The following is an 18,461-nucleotide window of genomic DNA, read 5'->3' as shown; positions in this document are numbered from 1 at the left end:
CTGATATTCGGGTAAGAACTCTCAAAGGGTTAAAGCATTTTATATGTTTACTTGTTAATAAACAACCCACAGTTACATTATGTGTCTGGGTCTTGTCTCATTTGTGTATATCACATGCTTTTGGAGTAATTACACTTTTACTCTTTTGATTTTATTTTTTTGTGAGCAAGGCCTTGCACAAGCCAGTGATTTTAATGAAAGAACAAGACTGAGCTGAGTATTATAAATCGAAAATACAAGTAGGAACTACAAATACAAGATGCCAGTAGGAACTATTCAGAAGTCTATATACAAAAAATAAAGTCGTAGGTTTACCAGTATCAAGAGACATGTTAGGTATTCCACTGACATAATTTTGAGTATGTTGTATATTACAGATTTATGGTACTATACAAATATATTTAAAAATAGAAATCATCAATTACTACAGACTCACTGAAGCATTTCTCTGAACCCTGGTGTTTTAAAAATAGCAGTTTAAAAACTACTCTTTCGGGCCTCCCTGGTGGCGCAGCGGTTGAGCGCTGGGTTGCGAAGCTGCCCGCTGCATCTGCGGTGCCGGTTCGATCCCCGGCTGCTCCCCGGCCACCGGAGGAGGGTCCCACGTGGCGCGCAGACCCCTCCTGCCGCCCGCTGCTCCCCTCAGCAGTGTACTTCGGTCCTTCTGCCTGCTCTGCTCCCCGCTCTGGCTCTGGTGAATTCTCTCACCCTCCCGCGCTTCTGACTGTACCCAGTGCTTGTATAAATAAATAAATAAATAAATAAAATAATAAATAAATGAATAAATCTTTAAAAAAAAGATGTCTTGTTTAAAAAAAAAAAAAAAAAAAAAATAAAAACTACTCTTTCAAACGACTTTCATTGTGGGTAAGCAGTTTTGGAAAGCTGAGTTTTTTTGTGGTTTATTTTTTTCTTTGGTGAAAAACCCAAAAAGATAAGTTTAGAATTTTTGTTGTTACCTGTGCAGTTTGGAGTGTGTGTATGTGTGTGTGTGTGTGTGCGTTTGATAAAGCCAAGAAGATAAGTTTAGAATTTTTATTGTCTGTGTTACTAATTTTTTCCTAAACTCTACAGGAAAATTCAGTACCTTCTCATAGGTTAATCTTCCTTACCCTCTGTCCCCATCAATGGTCCTTGTGATAGGGGGTAAACATCATACAGTTCTCCAAGCCAAGTCATTCCAAGCAGAGGGCAGAAACTACCTTGGAGGAAAAGATAAGTGTAACCCCTCCAGAAATTGGGTTATAAAGGAGAGCAGGATCTTCATATTAATCATTGTCTTCAGTTCCAAAACCTACCTACATGCTTGTCTATCATTCTCTAACTCACCTTCAGTTTCAGACATCAGCCCAGATTATGGAAAATATGGAGTCTGGAAATAATTTTACAAATTACTCCAAATTTCTTATATTCATTTATTCTTACTTTCTGCTGTTGTTCATATTCATTAGTTCTTATTTATCTTTCTCCTGTCCGTGTTCTCTCCCTTTTCTAACATGTAAGTAATTATTGATTTTTGTAACATAAAATAGCAGTTTGTAAATCACTAGAATAGCTAATTTTAAAAATTGTTGGTAATGCCCAATATTACCATGTACATAGCAATACTTTATACTGAGTGCCCTATAAATACAATAATGATAACAACTTCACTATGACCTTTTTATTTTTTTAATTTTTAAGATGCATTGGAAGAGGATCTTTTGCTTTTTTTTTTTTTTTTTTTTTTAGACTTATTTATTTATTTATATAGCACTGGGTACAGTCAGAAGCACGGGAGGGTGAGAGAATTCACCAGAGCAGGGAGCAGAGCAGGCAGAAGGACTGAAGTACACTGCTGAGGGAAGCAGTGGGCGGCAGGAGAGGTCTGTGCCCCATGTGGGACCCTCCTCTGGTGGCCGGGGAGCAGCCGGGGATCGAACTGGGACTGCAGAGGCTGCGGGCAGCTTCGCAACCCAGTGCTCAACCGCTGAGCCTCCTGGGAGGCCCTTTCCCAGTACTTTTAAATGAAAAATTTGAAACATAGAAAATTTGGGAGAATTTTCACAAAGTATACACATTTATATTGTATACTTAACATTTTCCTATGCTTGTGTTTTCATGACTCTATATCTGTTATCTCTCTCTGGATCTATTTATCTTTGTGATGCATTTCCAGACAAGCTGCAGACATCAGTGCACTTCCTTCCTGAATATTCCAGTATGCATATCATTAACTAGAGTTCAATATTTTTGAGGTATAATTAATATACAGTAAAAGGCATATTATAAATGAACTATTCAATAACTTTGGAAGATGTCTGCACTTCTCTAACCTGAACCACTCTCAATCTCCACACTCATACCACCCACTCACCCATATGCAACAACTGTTCTAATTTCTCCCTACCATAGGTTAGTTTTGTCTCTTCTAGAAATTAAAAAAAAGGGATTATATAGTCTTTTTTGTATAAAGTCAATTTCACTCAGTATGGTTTTTCCCACTCAGAGGATTTTCCCTTTGTGTCTCATTCAGGTTTCCACGTGTCTTTTGAGTAACCCATGACTCTCCTTTGTTGCAAACTATCTTTTCAAGAATGTTAGATAGCAAACAGCCTGGAAGACTGAGGTGGTGTTTCCTTCTAGAAGGTCAATGGTGACCAGTGTTGACCAAAAAGGTCCTTTTGAAGGTCAATGTTCCTGTCTTGTAATGCACGCTACTGTGTGTAGGTTTCACTTGACCTTCTTCGTATCACTTTGTGAATAAGTACTTAAAGAATCAGCACAAAATACTGACACTTTGGTTACTGCCATTGACCTGAATAACAAGCTGTCCTTTGTCTCTCAGTGTGTTACAGTGTGCCATTTGATTTGTAGTACCTTTTGATTTGAGGTAAAATCAAAAACCCCTTACATTCTTGACGAGTATTATGATATATACCAATAATTCTTCCCTTTAAATTGCTCAGTAGTATTTTGTCATATGATATAATCGCACAAAAATTTATTTCTCTTTCTATTATTGAATTATGTCTATACTTTTTCTAGGTTTTTTGCTATTGTGGAGAAACCTGTTAGAAACATTTATGTACACCTCCTATAGACAGGTATCTTTGTTTCTTTTGGGTCGATATAGATAGGAATAAAATATTGGGTCATAGGATAGGTATATATTTAATTCTGTAAGACATTGTGGAGCTTTTCCAAATGGATCTAACATTTCACACTCCTGCGAACACTGGTTGAGAGGTCTAGTTGTTCCATAAGGTTCTGACAACAACTCATTATTTGTGGGTTTTTCTCACACTACCAAGTAATTTTCCAAAACCAGACAGGTGTCCTAAATTCAACTCAGTTCTTCCACTACCTGGAGATAGTGTCAGATCCCACAGGTTAGGAACTCAGTCCTATAGACTGACCCCCTCCTTCAGATGCCAATATCAAGTTCATCTGTCTCATGTGCTTCTGGCTACCTAGCTATAGATTGGCGCTTCCAACAACCCCCTCCTTGGGTTCAATGAATTTATGAGAGCAGCTTGCAGAACTCAGAAAAACGGTATTCTTATTAGAGTACTGGTTTATTATAAAAGGATCCATATAATCCAGGAACAGCCAGGAAGCTATAACTCAGGAAGGGAGGCACAGGGCAAGGAATGTGGAAAAGGGACAAGGAGCGTCCATGCCCTCTCCTGGTGTGCCACTCTTTCAGTGCCTCTGTGTGTTCATCAGCCTGAAAACTTTGTGAACCCTATCCTTTTGGGTTTTTATGGAAGCTTTATTACATTGTTATTATTGATTGAATCATTGTCCATGGGTGATTTTCCAGCCTAATCTGCAGCCCCTCTTCTATTTCCTGAAGTTGGGGGCTGGGAATGAAAGTACCAACCTCTCCAGTCATAGTTGCTTCCCTTGGCAAACAATACCCTCCTTTGGTGCTTTTCCAAAGTCACTTATTTACATAACAAAAGACATCTTTAGGAAATTCCTAGGGTATGAGGAGTTCTGTGCCAGAAAATAGGATGATCAAGAAATATGTATTTCTTGCTATAAATCACACTATCACACTCCACATCTTGGCCAAATTTTAAGTTGCCCTAGTGGGGTGTGTAGTGCATTGTGGTTTTAGTTTTCAGTTTAATTAAAACTGATGATACCAAGCAGTTTTTCAAGTGCTTATTTTCTGTTGGTGTATTTTTTTTTCTTAGATGGATTGAAGTCTCTTGCTCACATTTTAAAATTTAGCTACACTTTTGTTAGCCTAAATAAAGAATTTACACAACTACAGCTGATCTAATCTTTTAAGCATTGCATTAGTTTAAGGAGTACATCATAATGAGTTAATATATGTATATATTATGATTTCCACTATATATATTTTTTTTTATTTTGAAGTACCTATAAATTCACAAGAAATTGCAAATAATATAGAGGGGACCCTGTGTACGCTTCACCTTCTTCCTCCAGTGTTAGCATCACCTTTGGGTAAATACCAAGGACCACAATTACTGGATCATATGCTAAGAGTATGCTTTTTTGTTAAGAAACTGCCAAGCTGTCTTCCAGCAGAGCTGTACCATTTTGCATTCTTACCAGCAATGAACAATTTCCTGTTTTCCACATCATTACCAGCATTTGTTGTGTCAGTGTTTAAGATTTTGGCCATTCTAATAGGTATATAGTGGTAGCTTATTGTTGTTTTAATTTACATTTCCCTGATGACCCATGATGTGAAGAATCGGTTTTTTTTTTTTTTTTTTTTTTTTTGTCATCTGTATCTCTTCTTTGGTGTGGTGTCTGTTAAGATCTTGGGACATTTTTTAAACAAATTGTTTGTTTTCTTATTGTTGAGTTTTAAGAGTTCCTTTTATGTACTAAATAACAATCCTTTAATAAATAGTTTTTCTCTGTTTGTGACTTATCTTTTTGTTATCTTGATATTGACTTTCACAGAGCAAATGCTTTTAATTTTAATGAAGTCCAGCTTATCAATTATTTCTTTCATGGGTCATGCCTTCAGTGTTGTATCTAAAAATGTATGACAATATTCAAGGTTGCTAGGTTTTTTCTTATGGCATCTACTAGAAGTTTTATAGTTTTTTTTAAATTTAAGTTCAAGATTCATGTTGAGTTAATTTTTGCAAAAGATACAAGAAATGTGTATGGGCCTCCCCGGTGGCGCAGTGGTTGAGTGCTGGGTTGCGAAGCTGCCGGCGCCTCTGAGGCGCCGGTTCAATCCCCGGCTGCTCCCCGGCCACCGGAGGAGGGTCCCACATGGCGCGCAGACCTCTCCTGCCGCCCGCTGCTCCCCTCAGCAGTGTACTTCGGTCCTTCTGCCTGCTCTGCTCCCCACTCTGGCTCTGGTGAATTCTCTCACCCTCGTGCGCTTCTGACTGTACCCAGTGCATGTATAAACAAAACAAACACAAAAACAAACAAACAAACAAATAAATAAATAAATAAAAACATGCCTCTATAAAAAAAAAAAAGATACAAGAAATGTGTAGAATCCTTTTCTTTGTAGTGCAGATATCCAGTTGTGGTATTTGTTGATACATATTTTTAATAAGTAAGATCTAATGGAAATATATAATTCTTTTGATTTGATAAAGCATTAATATCACTGAAACTTAGATTTGATAGGAATTTATAGCTTTTATTTAACCACCTATTAATATTAATTCCTCTAATTTACAAAGACAGGCAATAAAATGATATGTGCTGCCATAATCAATTTCTTTACAATTCAGTGTATTAGCTAAGAAGTTTTATAGAAAAAATTTAGAGTTAAATTGTAAACATATTGTAAAAGATGAGCATGAATTGAGTAGGGAGATCTACTGTAGGTCTGTAACTTCAGGATTGTTAACTTTAGAATTGTGATTATAGTATTGAAAAATTGAAATATTCTGGAGAATGTTTACCCTAGACATCAGTTATATACTGACGTTTGGTGTCAAATTTCTGACTTTGAGTCCTGACTTTTTCATTCATTCAGTAGGACTTTGGGTCTTTAAGTATCCTTTTTTTAAAAATGAGAAAATCAAAGCTACTTTTCTTCCTTCCCTCTTACCTTTGTTCCAACCACCCTGATATCTGAATATACATTGAACAATTGTTACATTTCAGGGATTTAGGAATGGAACTATAAATGAAAAATTATATTTTCCTTTCAGAAATTTGTAGCTTCAGGGTAAAAAAAGACATATATACACTCATGTGTTACATAATGACAGGAATGCATTCTGAAAAATGCCATCATTAGTTGTTTTCATTATGCAAATGTCAATTACACATACCTCAGTGGTATACCTACTAGATACCTAGAATATATGGTATAGCCTTTTATGTATTCAGTCTATTGTTGGCTCATATGTCATTAAGTGACACAAGACTATATAATGCAGTATGACAAGTGTTCAAGCAGTGATATGTGCCATGTATAATTGGAGCACTGGAAAAGGAGTACCTGTATTAGCCCAAGAATATCATGAAAGCTTTGAAGAGGAGATAATGTTTAAACTGAAACTCAGTGATGTGTAAACATTTGCCAAGTGGGGTTATGGGATAAGGGTAGGTTACAGCAAGTGAAATGCCAGCTGAAAGCATAGCAATGGTGCCTGTAAGTCATCAGATTCTTCTCAATATGTGTTCACGTTCCCCTACCTTTCTTGTCCTCTTGTCATCAGCAGGTAGAGGGGCAGGCTGGATACTTAAGAAAATAGTATAAACTATTTTTTGAGCTACTACTCAATCTGCTAGGCATTGTACAATCTTAACAATAGCTGTAGTAGATATTTTTTATTTATAGGAGACGTTATTTATCCCCAGTTGATAAATAAGGAAAATGGACTCAGTTTTTTAACATGGCTGTGGTCATGTACCTTGACATTATAAATGGTAGGGATTGAGATAGGTACCCCACATTTTAATCTATGCATTCTGTCCATTATATCTTTTTTCAAAATACCATTCAAATAGTGCTGCCAATTTTAGTGTGTCCTTTACAGGTTTAAAATGCAGGCCCAATACAATGACTTACCTAAAGGCTTCCTTTAATATTCAAGACAAGTAGAAAAATCTCATTATTTTTAATCCTATTTATGTGAAATTTACAGATGAGACTGGAATTAAACTGGATTTTATATGTTAGGTAAGGCTCAGTAAACATCTTCTACAATTCCACTGTCTTTCTTTTTAGCTTTGTTTTCTTAAAAGATTTGAGCTGAGTAAGAACCAACTCTTGCTCCTCTTCAGTAAGTTGCAAAATAATGAAAATGCATGAAGGGAAATTTCAGCATTGACAACAAAAAATTATGTCTATTCATTTCCATCTATGTCCACGTTTACAGAGTGAAGTCATAGAATTAAAAAAAAAAATCTTATGACAAAGGGTAGAGCTCTGTGTTCTATATCAAAAAAGCGAGGGAGATTCATCCAGTATTATGCAGTGTTTCCATGGTTGTACAACATGTTAATTGTAAAATTAAGATAAGAGCCCAGATCTCCACTTTGTCTAGTGGTAGTTCTAGGGTGTTCAGAGTCCACGGTCTTAGTGATCCTGGAGCATCTTGGTGTGTAGTTTATAAGCTTATAGTCTCTGAGAGCTCTGGCCAGTCGTCTGCATGTTGTATGACATCACTACCACTGGGTAATAATGGCCATTTACTAGTGTTCTATTCTTCCACTGATACCTTAGAAATAAGTCATCTTAAAAATATTTAAAAAGAAATGGAATATATCTGAATTGTCATTTTTTTCAACTCCTCAGCATTCTGTTACTCCAGAAATCTGTTTTTCTTCATAACATACCTAAATCACCCAGATCTATTGGACTTAAAGTCTCCTTGAGTAATTTTTCATTGTATTTTATTATATTGCTATACATTAAATTTATATATATATTTACTTAAATTTATTGTTGTAGTTAGAAAAAGTTAATTATGACTTGTTCAAGGAGTGGTGGTAAAAAAGTCAGATTTTGATTTTTAGGTGTTTGCAGTCACTGTTAGATGATCCTTCCTGGCATGAAGCACTTGTAGGATTGTTACTTTACAATAGCATTATCACTAAAACAATAAATTGTTACTAGGGACAATTTGTAATTTATATCAGGGAATATGTATGAGTCCTGAAGTGTTTTGCAAAGCCAGTCCCTTCTTTCCTTTTTTTAAATTTAGTTTAACAATCTTTTGCTAAGGTTACCTTTTAATAGTTATCCCCACAAGGGTGCCTGCTCTCTTCAGAATCCACATTTACTGCCAAAGAAGTCAGATATTTTAAAACACAATTTGATCTTGCTATTTTTAAAAGCAAAAAAATAAGTACCAATAGATCTCTCTTCAGAATAAAATACTTAAGAAATTATTAAAAAAATTCCTTTATCTGTGTCTAACTGTACATTTTCCAGCTTTAGTTTTGTTTATCCACTTCAAAATAACCCACTTAAACTAAGCTACCTGCCATCTCTATGCAATTATTAACTATCCTGCTAAAGAAACATATGGTTAAATCATTAGCTCAGTTTGTAGTATCTTCTTCAGTCTCCATTAAAATCTCACTCTCTTCATGTACTCAAAAAATGTACCTTGCTTGGAAGCTTACAAAACATCTCAGTATACACCTCTCCTTCATAGCATTGTGAATTTTTCTGTATTCTCTCTCCCTGGAACTCCATTTCTGAGTAATTGTCCTTTTTTTTTTTTTTTAAAGATTTATTTATTTATGCATACAAGAACTGGGGTATAGGCCAGAGGTGTGGTGGGTAAGAGGATTCACCAGAGACAGAGTGGGGAACAGAACAGGCAGACTGACTGAAATACACTGCTGAGGGGAGTAGCAGGCATAGCAGGAGAGGTCAGCTGCGCCTTGTGGGTTGCTCCCTGGCCGGGGATGGAACTCGTGCTGCAGAGGCTGCGGACAGCCTCATAAGCTGTGTCTCAATCCCTTGCGCCACTAGGGAGGCCCCGAATAATTGTGCTTTTGGATTCATCCTCTGTACTCTTATTTATACCTTCATGTATTGCATTTAGTTTATCTTATGTCCTGAAAGATTTTCTGATATTTTACTTTGAACTCACTTAATTTCAATAATCATTTTTAACTTTCTGAGAGTGATTTAAAATTTTTTTCTGTTTTATTGATGTTATTGTCTCTCATATCTTTGGAGATACTAGATGTATAAAATTTTTTTGTTCCCTCATTTATCTTGGCCTTTCATCATTATACTGCACATTTTGTGATTCCTGGTTGACCCTTCAGATATGTGAAAGGGCTAAGAATGAGGGATAGGAATGATTTAAGGCTGGGTGGGTAGTGAATCAGCTCTCACAATGGCAGCCCCCTAATTGTCAGAACTGAATAGGGGTTTGGTTTTTAGGGGTCCAATATTTCACTATTGTCCAGATAGTTCCTTAGTCTTTTTTGGGAAGGGCCTCAAGTTATTTGCCTTAAAGTAATGTTTGGCTGTTTTCACTTGACTAGGAGGCAATAGGGGTGAGAGAATGAAATGGGCGTCTGGTCTAAATATAAGCCTTGCCTTAATCCCCATCTCAAGGCCACTGCTTCTGTCTCTTGCCATTCATTGTACCTGCTGTTTCTTAGCACAGTCTCTCCAAGTTCTGTTAGAGATGCTGGTTCCTACTCCTGCTGTGGTTCTTTTACCTCATTCAACATTCATTCTAAAATCCAAAATGTCTTGGATTCTGTTTTCTATTAATGGTACCCATATTACTTTTTTCTTTATTGTAAACCTATTTCATCTTATATTTTACAATCGTTATTGATGGCTTTCAAGGATTAACATGAGGCATGTATTTGTTTAGCCTGTCATCTTGAACTGAAATTCACCTTATGCTTCCCAGGCAAGAAAGTATGCTCTTACTTCTAAGGAGAATCAAGTGTAAAATTGCAGCCTTCCCAAACTAGCTGGAGAAAGAAAGCACATGACTGGAGAATACATGACCACAACTAACTGGAACCTTTTAGCAAAAAGTAGCATTTGGACCCCTCTCATTTGAGACCATATGCCTGTTAGTCTTCTTTTTTTTTTAAGTGGGATTTTTTTTTTAAGATTTATTTATTTATTTATACAAGCACTGGGTACAGTCAGAAGCGTGGGAGGGTGAGAGAATTTACGAGTCGGAGCGGGGAGCAGAGCAGGCAGAAGGACCGAAGTACACTGCTGAGGGGAGCAGCGGGAGGCAGGAGAGGTCTGTGCGCCATGTGGGACCCTCCTCTGGTGGCCGGGGAGCAGCCGGGGATCAAACCGGCTCTGCAGAGGCTGCGGGCAGCTTCGCAACCCAGCATTCAACCACTGTTCCACCGGGGAGGCCTGCCTGTTATTCTTTAAGAGTCATTTTCTAAATGATACAGGGGAAGAAAGGGAAAATCACAAGGAAATAGAAAGCTAGTATTTTTACATTTCTGAAATAAATTTATGCCACAATATTTTTAAAAATTTGGGATGTAGAGAGTGGGGAAAAAAGGATTATTTGATTGGAGGAAGAGGAACACAATCATGTGTTAGATGAGTTAACAGTATGCATAAATTCACAATTAGCTTGGCCCATTGTTAAGTGCATGCTATCTTAATAGGAATGTCAGCAACTTCTAAATGCCTACTCATTCATTTGGTCATTCCTTTGTTCATTTATTCATTGAAGAATGTGATTTTATCTCTTATAAAGAATAAATCTCTATTTTGCTCAAACAAATGACACAGATGACAATGTAGGCCAACACCAGAAATCCTACTTTATCTATAGAAATCTGCATTTTTGGCTTGAGTAAGCAGAGCATCATAGATTGTGAGGCATTTCAATGGAACTAATTCAAGAATATGGGTAAAATAAGGAAGAACAAGGAAAAGAGATCCATATTAACTTCTGAATGAAGTTAAACCTCATGTCATTTCTATGAACCATTATAATCCTATCAGCATTTTATTTCAAATGTACTACCAATAGTGTCATCTTGAGACTAAAAATATGAGAAGTAGAAGCTGGAAATTTTTACTTTGCATGAACGATACATTTAACCCCTTAGAGTTCAGTCTACCTTCTTTTCAAGTGGAAGTTGGATTAAATAATCCTTAGGGAATTTTTTAAGAAATTGTTGAATTATAATTATTTTTATTTTTATTTATTTTTAATTTTTTTGCATGTTTTTATTTATTTGTTTGTTTGTTTTGTTTATACATGCACTGGGTACAGTCAGAAGCGCGGGAGGGTGAGAGAATTCACAAGAGCCAGAGCGGGGAGCAGAGCAGGCAGAAGGACCAAAGTACACTGCTGAGGGGAGCAGCGGGCGGCAGGAGAGGTCTGCGCGCCATGTGGGACCCTCCCCCGGTGGCCGGGGAGCTCCTGGCGCAGTAGAGGCCGCGGGCTGCTTCGCAACCCAGCGCTCAACCGCTGCGCCACCGGGGAGGCCCTATAATTATTTTTAGCCATAATGCTGAGCATTTGAGTAATACTAAGATACATACAATAATCCCTGGCTTTTAGGAGAAGGTAAATCCAAAAGGGCAAATAAAGTGTAAGGCATACACAGATATTTGCATTACCCAGCAGTGTTTTGTAAAAACTATATTAAAGGAATCGAGTGAAAGAAATTTCCAGTTTGGTGCACTTGAGGATGATTGCGTAAAGAATCATTGTAATTGTGTGTTGAATCTTGAGGTTGATTTTGATAAACAGTTGTGAACAGGAGAGTGCAACCCCGCCAGCTTAAGCTGGAGTACTAAGATGAAAAAGCATAAAGTGTGTTTGGGGAAGTAAAAGTCAGCCAGTTTCACTAATGATGAACTTGTGGTCTGCTATAATTGGAAAGACATAGAAAATACAACTGGAGGTAGGATTATGAATGGGCACACCTACAACCTAAGAATGGTATTGTAGATTTTTCAATTTTTATTATGTATTTAATATTTTTATTAAATTTATGTTAATATTTTAAAAATTATTTATTTTATTATGATAATACTGATTTATAACACTGTTTTAAGTATATAGGTACATTCATTTTCAAATGCATGGAAGCACAACATGCCCAATTCCAAAGCGCCAGTGACCCCTCCCTCCTGTGTCTGCTACCTTACTCTCCCACTCTGGTAACCTCAGTTCTGCAGTCAGATGTCAAGGGTTTGTTTTGGTATAGATTATTCTATACCTTTACTTTATTTCTTTATATTCTACACGTGACTGAAATTGTCCAGTATTTGTCTTTCTGACTTACTTTACTTAGCATGATCCCTTCCAGTTCTATCCATGTTGTTGCAAATGGCAAGATTTTACACACACATCCCCTTTTTTGGACTGAATAGTATTCTTGTGTGTGTGTGTGTGTGTGTGTGTACAACATTCCTTTTTTTTTTTTCAAATTTTATTGTTTTTTAATTTTTGTATAGAAGAACTGGGGTGTAGGTCAGAGCTGTGGGGGGTGAGAATATTCACCAGAGACAGTGGGGAGCAGAGTAGGCAGATTTTACTGAAATACACTGCTGAGGGGAGCAGCGAGCAAAACAGGAGAGGCCTGCTCTGCTATATGTGGGTTAGCTTCCTGATCGGGATTGAATTCAGGTTGAAATCAGGCTGTCACGGTGATGCTGTCATGGTGATAGTGCTCACCTAACCCCTAGGCCATCAGTGAAGACCCTACACCACATTTCTTAATCCCCCCATCATACATTGTTTATATAACTTCAATGTTGTAAATAGTACTACAGTGAACATAAGAGTGCATTTATCCCTTCAAATTAGTGTTTTTCCAGCTTTTGGATAGATGCGTAGGAGTGGAATTTCTGGATCATATGGTTGTCGATTTTTGAGAAAGGAGACTAACAGGCTAAGATTAGTTCAGACAGAATATGCAGATATGGAGCTTGCACGAATAGGGAAGAGACTTGATGCTGAAATATCGACGAAGAAACTTTAACCTATTTTCCAATTAAGAGATAGGTGGCATCTGAAGTACTGAAGTAGGATAGCAATACTTCAGTAAAATGTTTGGAACAGATGAAAGAAATTATGAAGTGAAAAATAGACATGATGTGATAGTGGTTGAGTAAAACTTAGGATTGCAATCAGTGTGGCTGGAAAATAGACACCTTTAATAGAAATTGTTAAGTAACAAAGGGAAGTTGATTTTTGTGAAGAAATATAATGAGTTAATTTTCAATTCAGTAAACCTTTCCCACTAGGTAGCAGTGATTTTGATGTAATAACAAAGAGAATATTCTCTGTAATCCTTATCTTTTTCTTCCAAGGTCATTATAGTTTCTTAAAGATATCTTTTCTCAAGTATTATAAATTTTAATTGCTTTGCATACTAATTTCAAGAAGGTGAAATAAATGATAGAATAAAAAAAGAAAGCATTCTTTCTGGATTTTACGAAGAATGGCCAGAACTTAGTGGTCCATAGAGCCAGAATTTTACTTTAGACTTGGAAGAACTAAATCTAAATTATCATTAATAAATGATAAATGATAGCTATCAAAAATCATAATAATGGAAAGAAAGATAAAATTAAATTGGTAAAAGTACACCCGTACTTAGCAACTATGAGAAAATAAAGAAGTGATAGAATTTTTATTATAGAAACATAGCATGAAGTTACTATAGCTCTAATTAAAGCAGCTCTCCCTTCTCTCTTATTACAATAGTTGATGTAGGCTCCACTTCATTTGATTTGATAATCTGCACTTGAATGGAGAGGGAGAGAGGTAATGAAAGCAAAAGAACTATTATAAATAGTGAGGAGAAAGTATAGGAGAAAAAAATAAAAGATTTGGAAATGTAAGGAAAAAGCTTAAGAACAATAATTTTTTATTTTAAAGAGTGTGTGCAGTTTTGATTTCCCCCGAGTTCTACAGAGAACCAGACAGCAGAAATGGTGCTGGCAAACTGCAACTCTGCGTGAAGGATTCCGCAATGTCTGATGTAGCGCTAGGAGCAGATTAAAAATCCCGTTGTTAAGTATCTTATTACTTTCATAAAGAATTTTTCTTTTGGCACTGGATTTAGAAGTGTGTTTTTTTTTTATTGTTTGTTTCATGTAATAATTTGGTTATATGTAATTATTTATCTGCCATTAAAATCATAGACTCAGGAAGAGTAAAGATTTTCTGGTTCAATATTTCCCTAAGTAAGCTAGTAAAGAAAGGACTCTGGGATCAATTAGGTCAGGAAATTGCTGAGTTAAACACAATTAAACAAGATTTTTATTTTGTTGGGGGAAGGGAGTAAGAGGTAGGTCCAGAATTTCTGAAACTTTTATATGTCATCTGACTCAACTGAGCAGAAACAGCATACAGCATTTTACAAGCTTACTTTACCACCTGGAGCCTTTTCCCAGAAACATTGTTCCTTAGAAAGTACACAAAACAAGAGGCAAATCCCTTAAATTTGCAGATAAACAGAAAAAAGATAAAAACACTCATTCAAAACTGCATTGCTATTTAAAGAACGGGGTTGATCTTCTACCATGCTTATTTTTGTTCCCTTTAGCCCCAAATTTGATAAAACTACATGATATTTCAAATTAGATCTGTAAAATGTACACAAGTGGTTTTAAAAAATAATAAACCAATGATTAAATTAATTTTAGTATATTTAAAATTGATATATTGACCGATGAGAAGAGTAAGATTCATAGACCCAGTTAATATTTGTAACCTAGCTTACATTTTTGCAATCAGGAAAACTTCTTTTCCCCCCAAAATTAACTATCTTTCAGATATTGAGAATTTGTTTCAAATTATGAAAAGTGCAAACACTACAGTTTATAATTTGCACTCTGTTGTTCCAGACCCCAGCTCTACATAAAAACATATCTTTTTAAAAAATCCTTTACCTAGATGGCATTTTGATGGAAACACTGTTTTCCTTAATTTTTTAAACAATATTATAAATTTTCCTTCCCACATTAATAGATATAGGTCTTTCAATGACTCAAAATGTTGCAATATATAGGTCTACTATAATTCATTTAATAAGATTCCTATTGATAGATATTAGGGTTGTTATAATTTTTTTTACCAGACAGCACTGTAGAGACTTGATAGGTCTTTTTTTTTAAAAAAAAAAAAAAAAAACCCTTGTGTGAGTATGTCTTTAGAGGAGACATTATAGTGGAATTGGTGGGTCATAGAATATGCATATTAACATTTTTTTTTTTTAAGTATTGCTTAGTTGCCTTTAAAAATGGAGTAGTTTATTCTCCCACTGCCAGCATTGCAATAGGAAATATAAAATGGCATAAATTTCACTGAAATTAACAAATAAAGAATTCATACTTTGTAATGGATAACAGAGAATATCTTGCTATGTTAATCATAAAATTATGGCGATAATTGACAAAAACATTGATAATCATGATCTCTCTTTCTCTCTCCCTCTCTCTGCTCTTTACAGAGCAAATTATTCATGGAAGGATTTAGAAGCCTAAAAGAAGGAGAACCAGTGGAATTCACATTTAAAAAATCTTCCAAAGGCCTTGAATCAATACGGGTAACAGGACCTGGTGGGAGTCCCTGTTTAGGAAGCGAAAGAAGACCCAAAGGGAAGACACTACAAAAAAGAAAACCAAAGGGAGATAGGTAATGATTTTATTTTGTTAGTCTGAGTTTATTATATTTGGAAAAGGTTTCTGAAAATTTTTATTTTTAATTATGTTACTATACTTTATATAGTCTAGCCAAAATGAAATAAAATACTACCATCATGTAGTTTAATTGAATTTACCAAAACTATAGACTGTCTTACTATGTTGACTATCTGTAGAATATATTGAACCGAGCATTCACCATTGAATGGCTCTCTGACCACCATTTCCACTAGACTGTTCTAAAACCACAAGTAAGGATTTTAAGTTCCCTATTGGGCAGAGGTGTCCCTCAGTATGTCTTAATACTGCACCTGTTTTTTTTAATGAAAATATATTTATTGTTTTATACGTTTTTTGAAGATAGCTCACATATAGGGAACTCAAACAATATAAAAATCTATAAAGATACCTGAGTAAAAGTCATTTGAAATCCTAACTAAAAGTGGGACTTACATATACAATATTTTTGAATCTTGCATTTTTTTTTTTCACTTAATGGCCTACCATGGAACATTTTTAGTACCTGTATGAACTCCACTGTATGAATGTACCAAAAATTAATTTAAACAAAGCTATGTTAAATTAACTGTTAAATTTAGGCTATTTCCAATATTGTATAATCACCAATAACACTACAGTGGAAATTCTTCTATATACAGTTTTAAAAATTTGTCTGATTATATGTTTAGATAAATACCTAATACTGGAATATCTGGATTAAAACTATGCACTTTAAAAATTTTGATATCTGTTTCTAAAATGAGCTCAGAAATGCTTAGGACCGATTTATAACCCCTCCAGATATGAGGCTGCTTGTTGAATAAAGTCATCCTTTTAATCTTTTCCAAATGAATAGTTTCAGAAAATGCAACTCATTGTTTTTCTTTTCATCTTTGATTAGGTTAGAGGTTAAGTATAATTTATGTTAACTTTCTTTTTTTCTGTGAATTACCTGTTTCTTATGCTTTGCTCCATTTTTTTCTGTTGAGGTAGTTATTTGTGATCATTGATTTGTAATTTTGTAATTTGTATATTTATGATATTAACCTGTCTCAAACAGATAAATGTATTTTCATCTTGTAAGATATATTCTAACTTTAATTATAGTACTTTTAAAGATAGTTTTGAAGTTTTGCATTTTTATAAGACAAGTCTATTACTTTCTCCTTCATGCTCTCTGATTTGATTGCTGTTTGGCTTTCCAAACTACCAAATTAACAATATACAATATTCATCAATTTTCTTTTTTTTTAAGGTTTATTTATTTATGCATACAAGAGCTGAGGTACAGGCCAGAGGTGTGGGGGGTGAGAGGATTCACCAGAGACAGAGTGGGGAACAGAAAGGCAGATTGACGACCTAAGTACACTGCTGAGGGGAGCAGCAGGCGAGTCACGAGAGGTCCGCTGTGACATGTGGGTTGCTCGCTGACCGGCTGGGGGATCGAACTTGTGCTGCAGAGGCTGTGGACCGCTTCATAGGTTGTGTCTTAACCCTTTGTGCCACCTGGGAGGCCCAATATTCATCATATTTTCTTATATAATTGTTACTAAATTATCATTTACATTTAATTATCTCTTCTCTTATCAAATGATTGTTTTTGTTTTGTTTTAAGATTTATTTTTATTTATTTATGCATACAAGAGCTGGGATGCAGGCCAGAGGTGCATGGGGTGAGATGATTCACCAGAGACAGAGCGGGGAGCAGAACAGGTGGATCTTCTGAAAGCCACTGTTGTAGGGAGCAGCAGGCGAGACAGGAGAGGTCTGCTGTGCCATGTGGGTTAGCTCCCTGGCCGGGGATCCAAATTCTGCACAGTGGCTGGCGATAGCTTGATAGCACTGAGATTTGAACCCCTGCGCCGTAAGGGAGGCCGGCAAATGATTTGTTTTTGAAGAAAGGCCTATAAGTACCTAGCTTCCTCCCCCCCTTTCTATATTGCTAACAATTATCTCTACAGCATTTATTGCCTAGTCTGGTTTGAAGAACTGTCAGTAGAGAACAAATTTTGTTTTCATCTACATTTTAGGGCTCATATTGGATAAGAGAGAGGCCATTAAAATGTGTGAAAGTATAAAGATACATTTAGCTATTAAAGTAATGCTCTGCTTTCAGAAATAGTGTGTACACACAGAGAGAGAGAAGTAAAGCTAGTAAAACAAAGCTAAAAAATCCTTTATTTCCCCATGTCTTTTTAAAATTTTTTCTTTTTTTGAGGTAGAGTTTACTTACATATTGTTGATATTTAGGAAGTACAGGATTCTCCACTTCAGGTACAGTCATCAATACTAGCACTATAGTTCTGGCATGTTTTACATGTATATGCTGGATTGGAATCAGTAAGAGAGGGAGGGAGAACTGGAAACTCTGAAAGAAGTAATATCACAGGACATTCCTCTTATAAGACCTTGTCAGCCATCATAAAGACTTTGATTTGTGAAAAAATGAGAAGTCATTGGAAAATTTTAAGTTGAAAAGTAACATGATCTGCTTTATCTCCTTAAAGTGTCATTCATTTTGGCAGCTGTGATGACAACAAAAGTAGAGAGGCAAGGATTAAGCTGAGAGGCAGTTCAAATAATTCAGGAAAGAAATGATGGTGGTTCAGACTGGAATGTTAGCAGTAGAGGTGAGCAAGTCAGGAACAAAAATATTTAATATTGGGTCAGACATGGATCTTGAGAGAATGTGAACGAAGATTCAAGTCTGGTTTGACCTGAGTAACTGGAGAGATGGAGGAATCATTAACCAACATGGAAAAAATGAGAGAAGAAGAAGGAAATTAGAAATATGGTTTGGAACATATTTGGTTGGAGATATATAACAGACATCCAAGTTGAGATGTAGAATAGGGTTAATGAGTATGGAATTTCAGAACTA

The 18,461-nt window shown here is 35.8% G+C and overlaps 1 protein-coding gene across 1 annotated transcript in view; it reads left to right on the top strand.

Annotated features, from left to right (window-relative positions):
* The window catches only part of LIN28B (lin-28 homolog B), a gene marked incomplete at both ends in the record, with an annotated part of 97,139 nt that overhangs the window by 42,488 nt on the left and 36,190 nt on the right, over positions 1-18,461 (top strand). Inside the window, one exon of the mRNA XM_084227710.1 lies at positions 15,388-15,572. Coding sequence (XP_084083836.1) covers positions 15,388-15,572 — 185 coding nt within the window. The remainder of the gene's footprint in view (positions 1-15,387; positions 15,573-18,461) is intronic.

Source organism: Talpa europaea (assembly GCF_964194135.1).
Source record: "Talpa europaea genome assembly, chromosome: 2".
Classification (NCBI taxonomy): Eukaryota; Metazoa; Chordata; class Mammalia; order Eulipotyphla; family Talpidae; genus Talpa; species Talpa europaea.
This window is presented reverse-complemented; position numbering and strand designations above follow the sequence as displayed.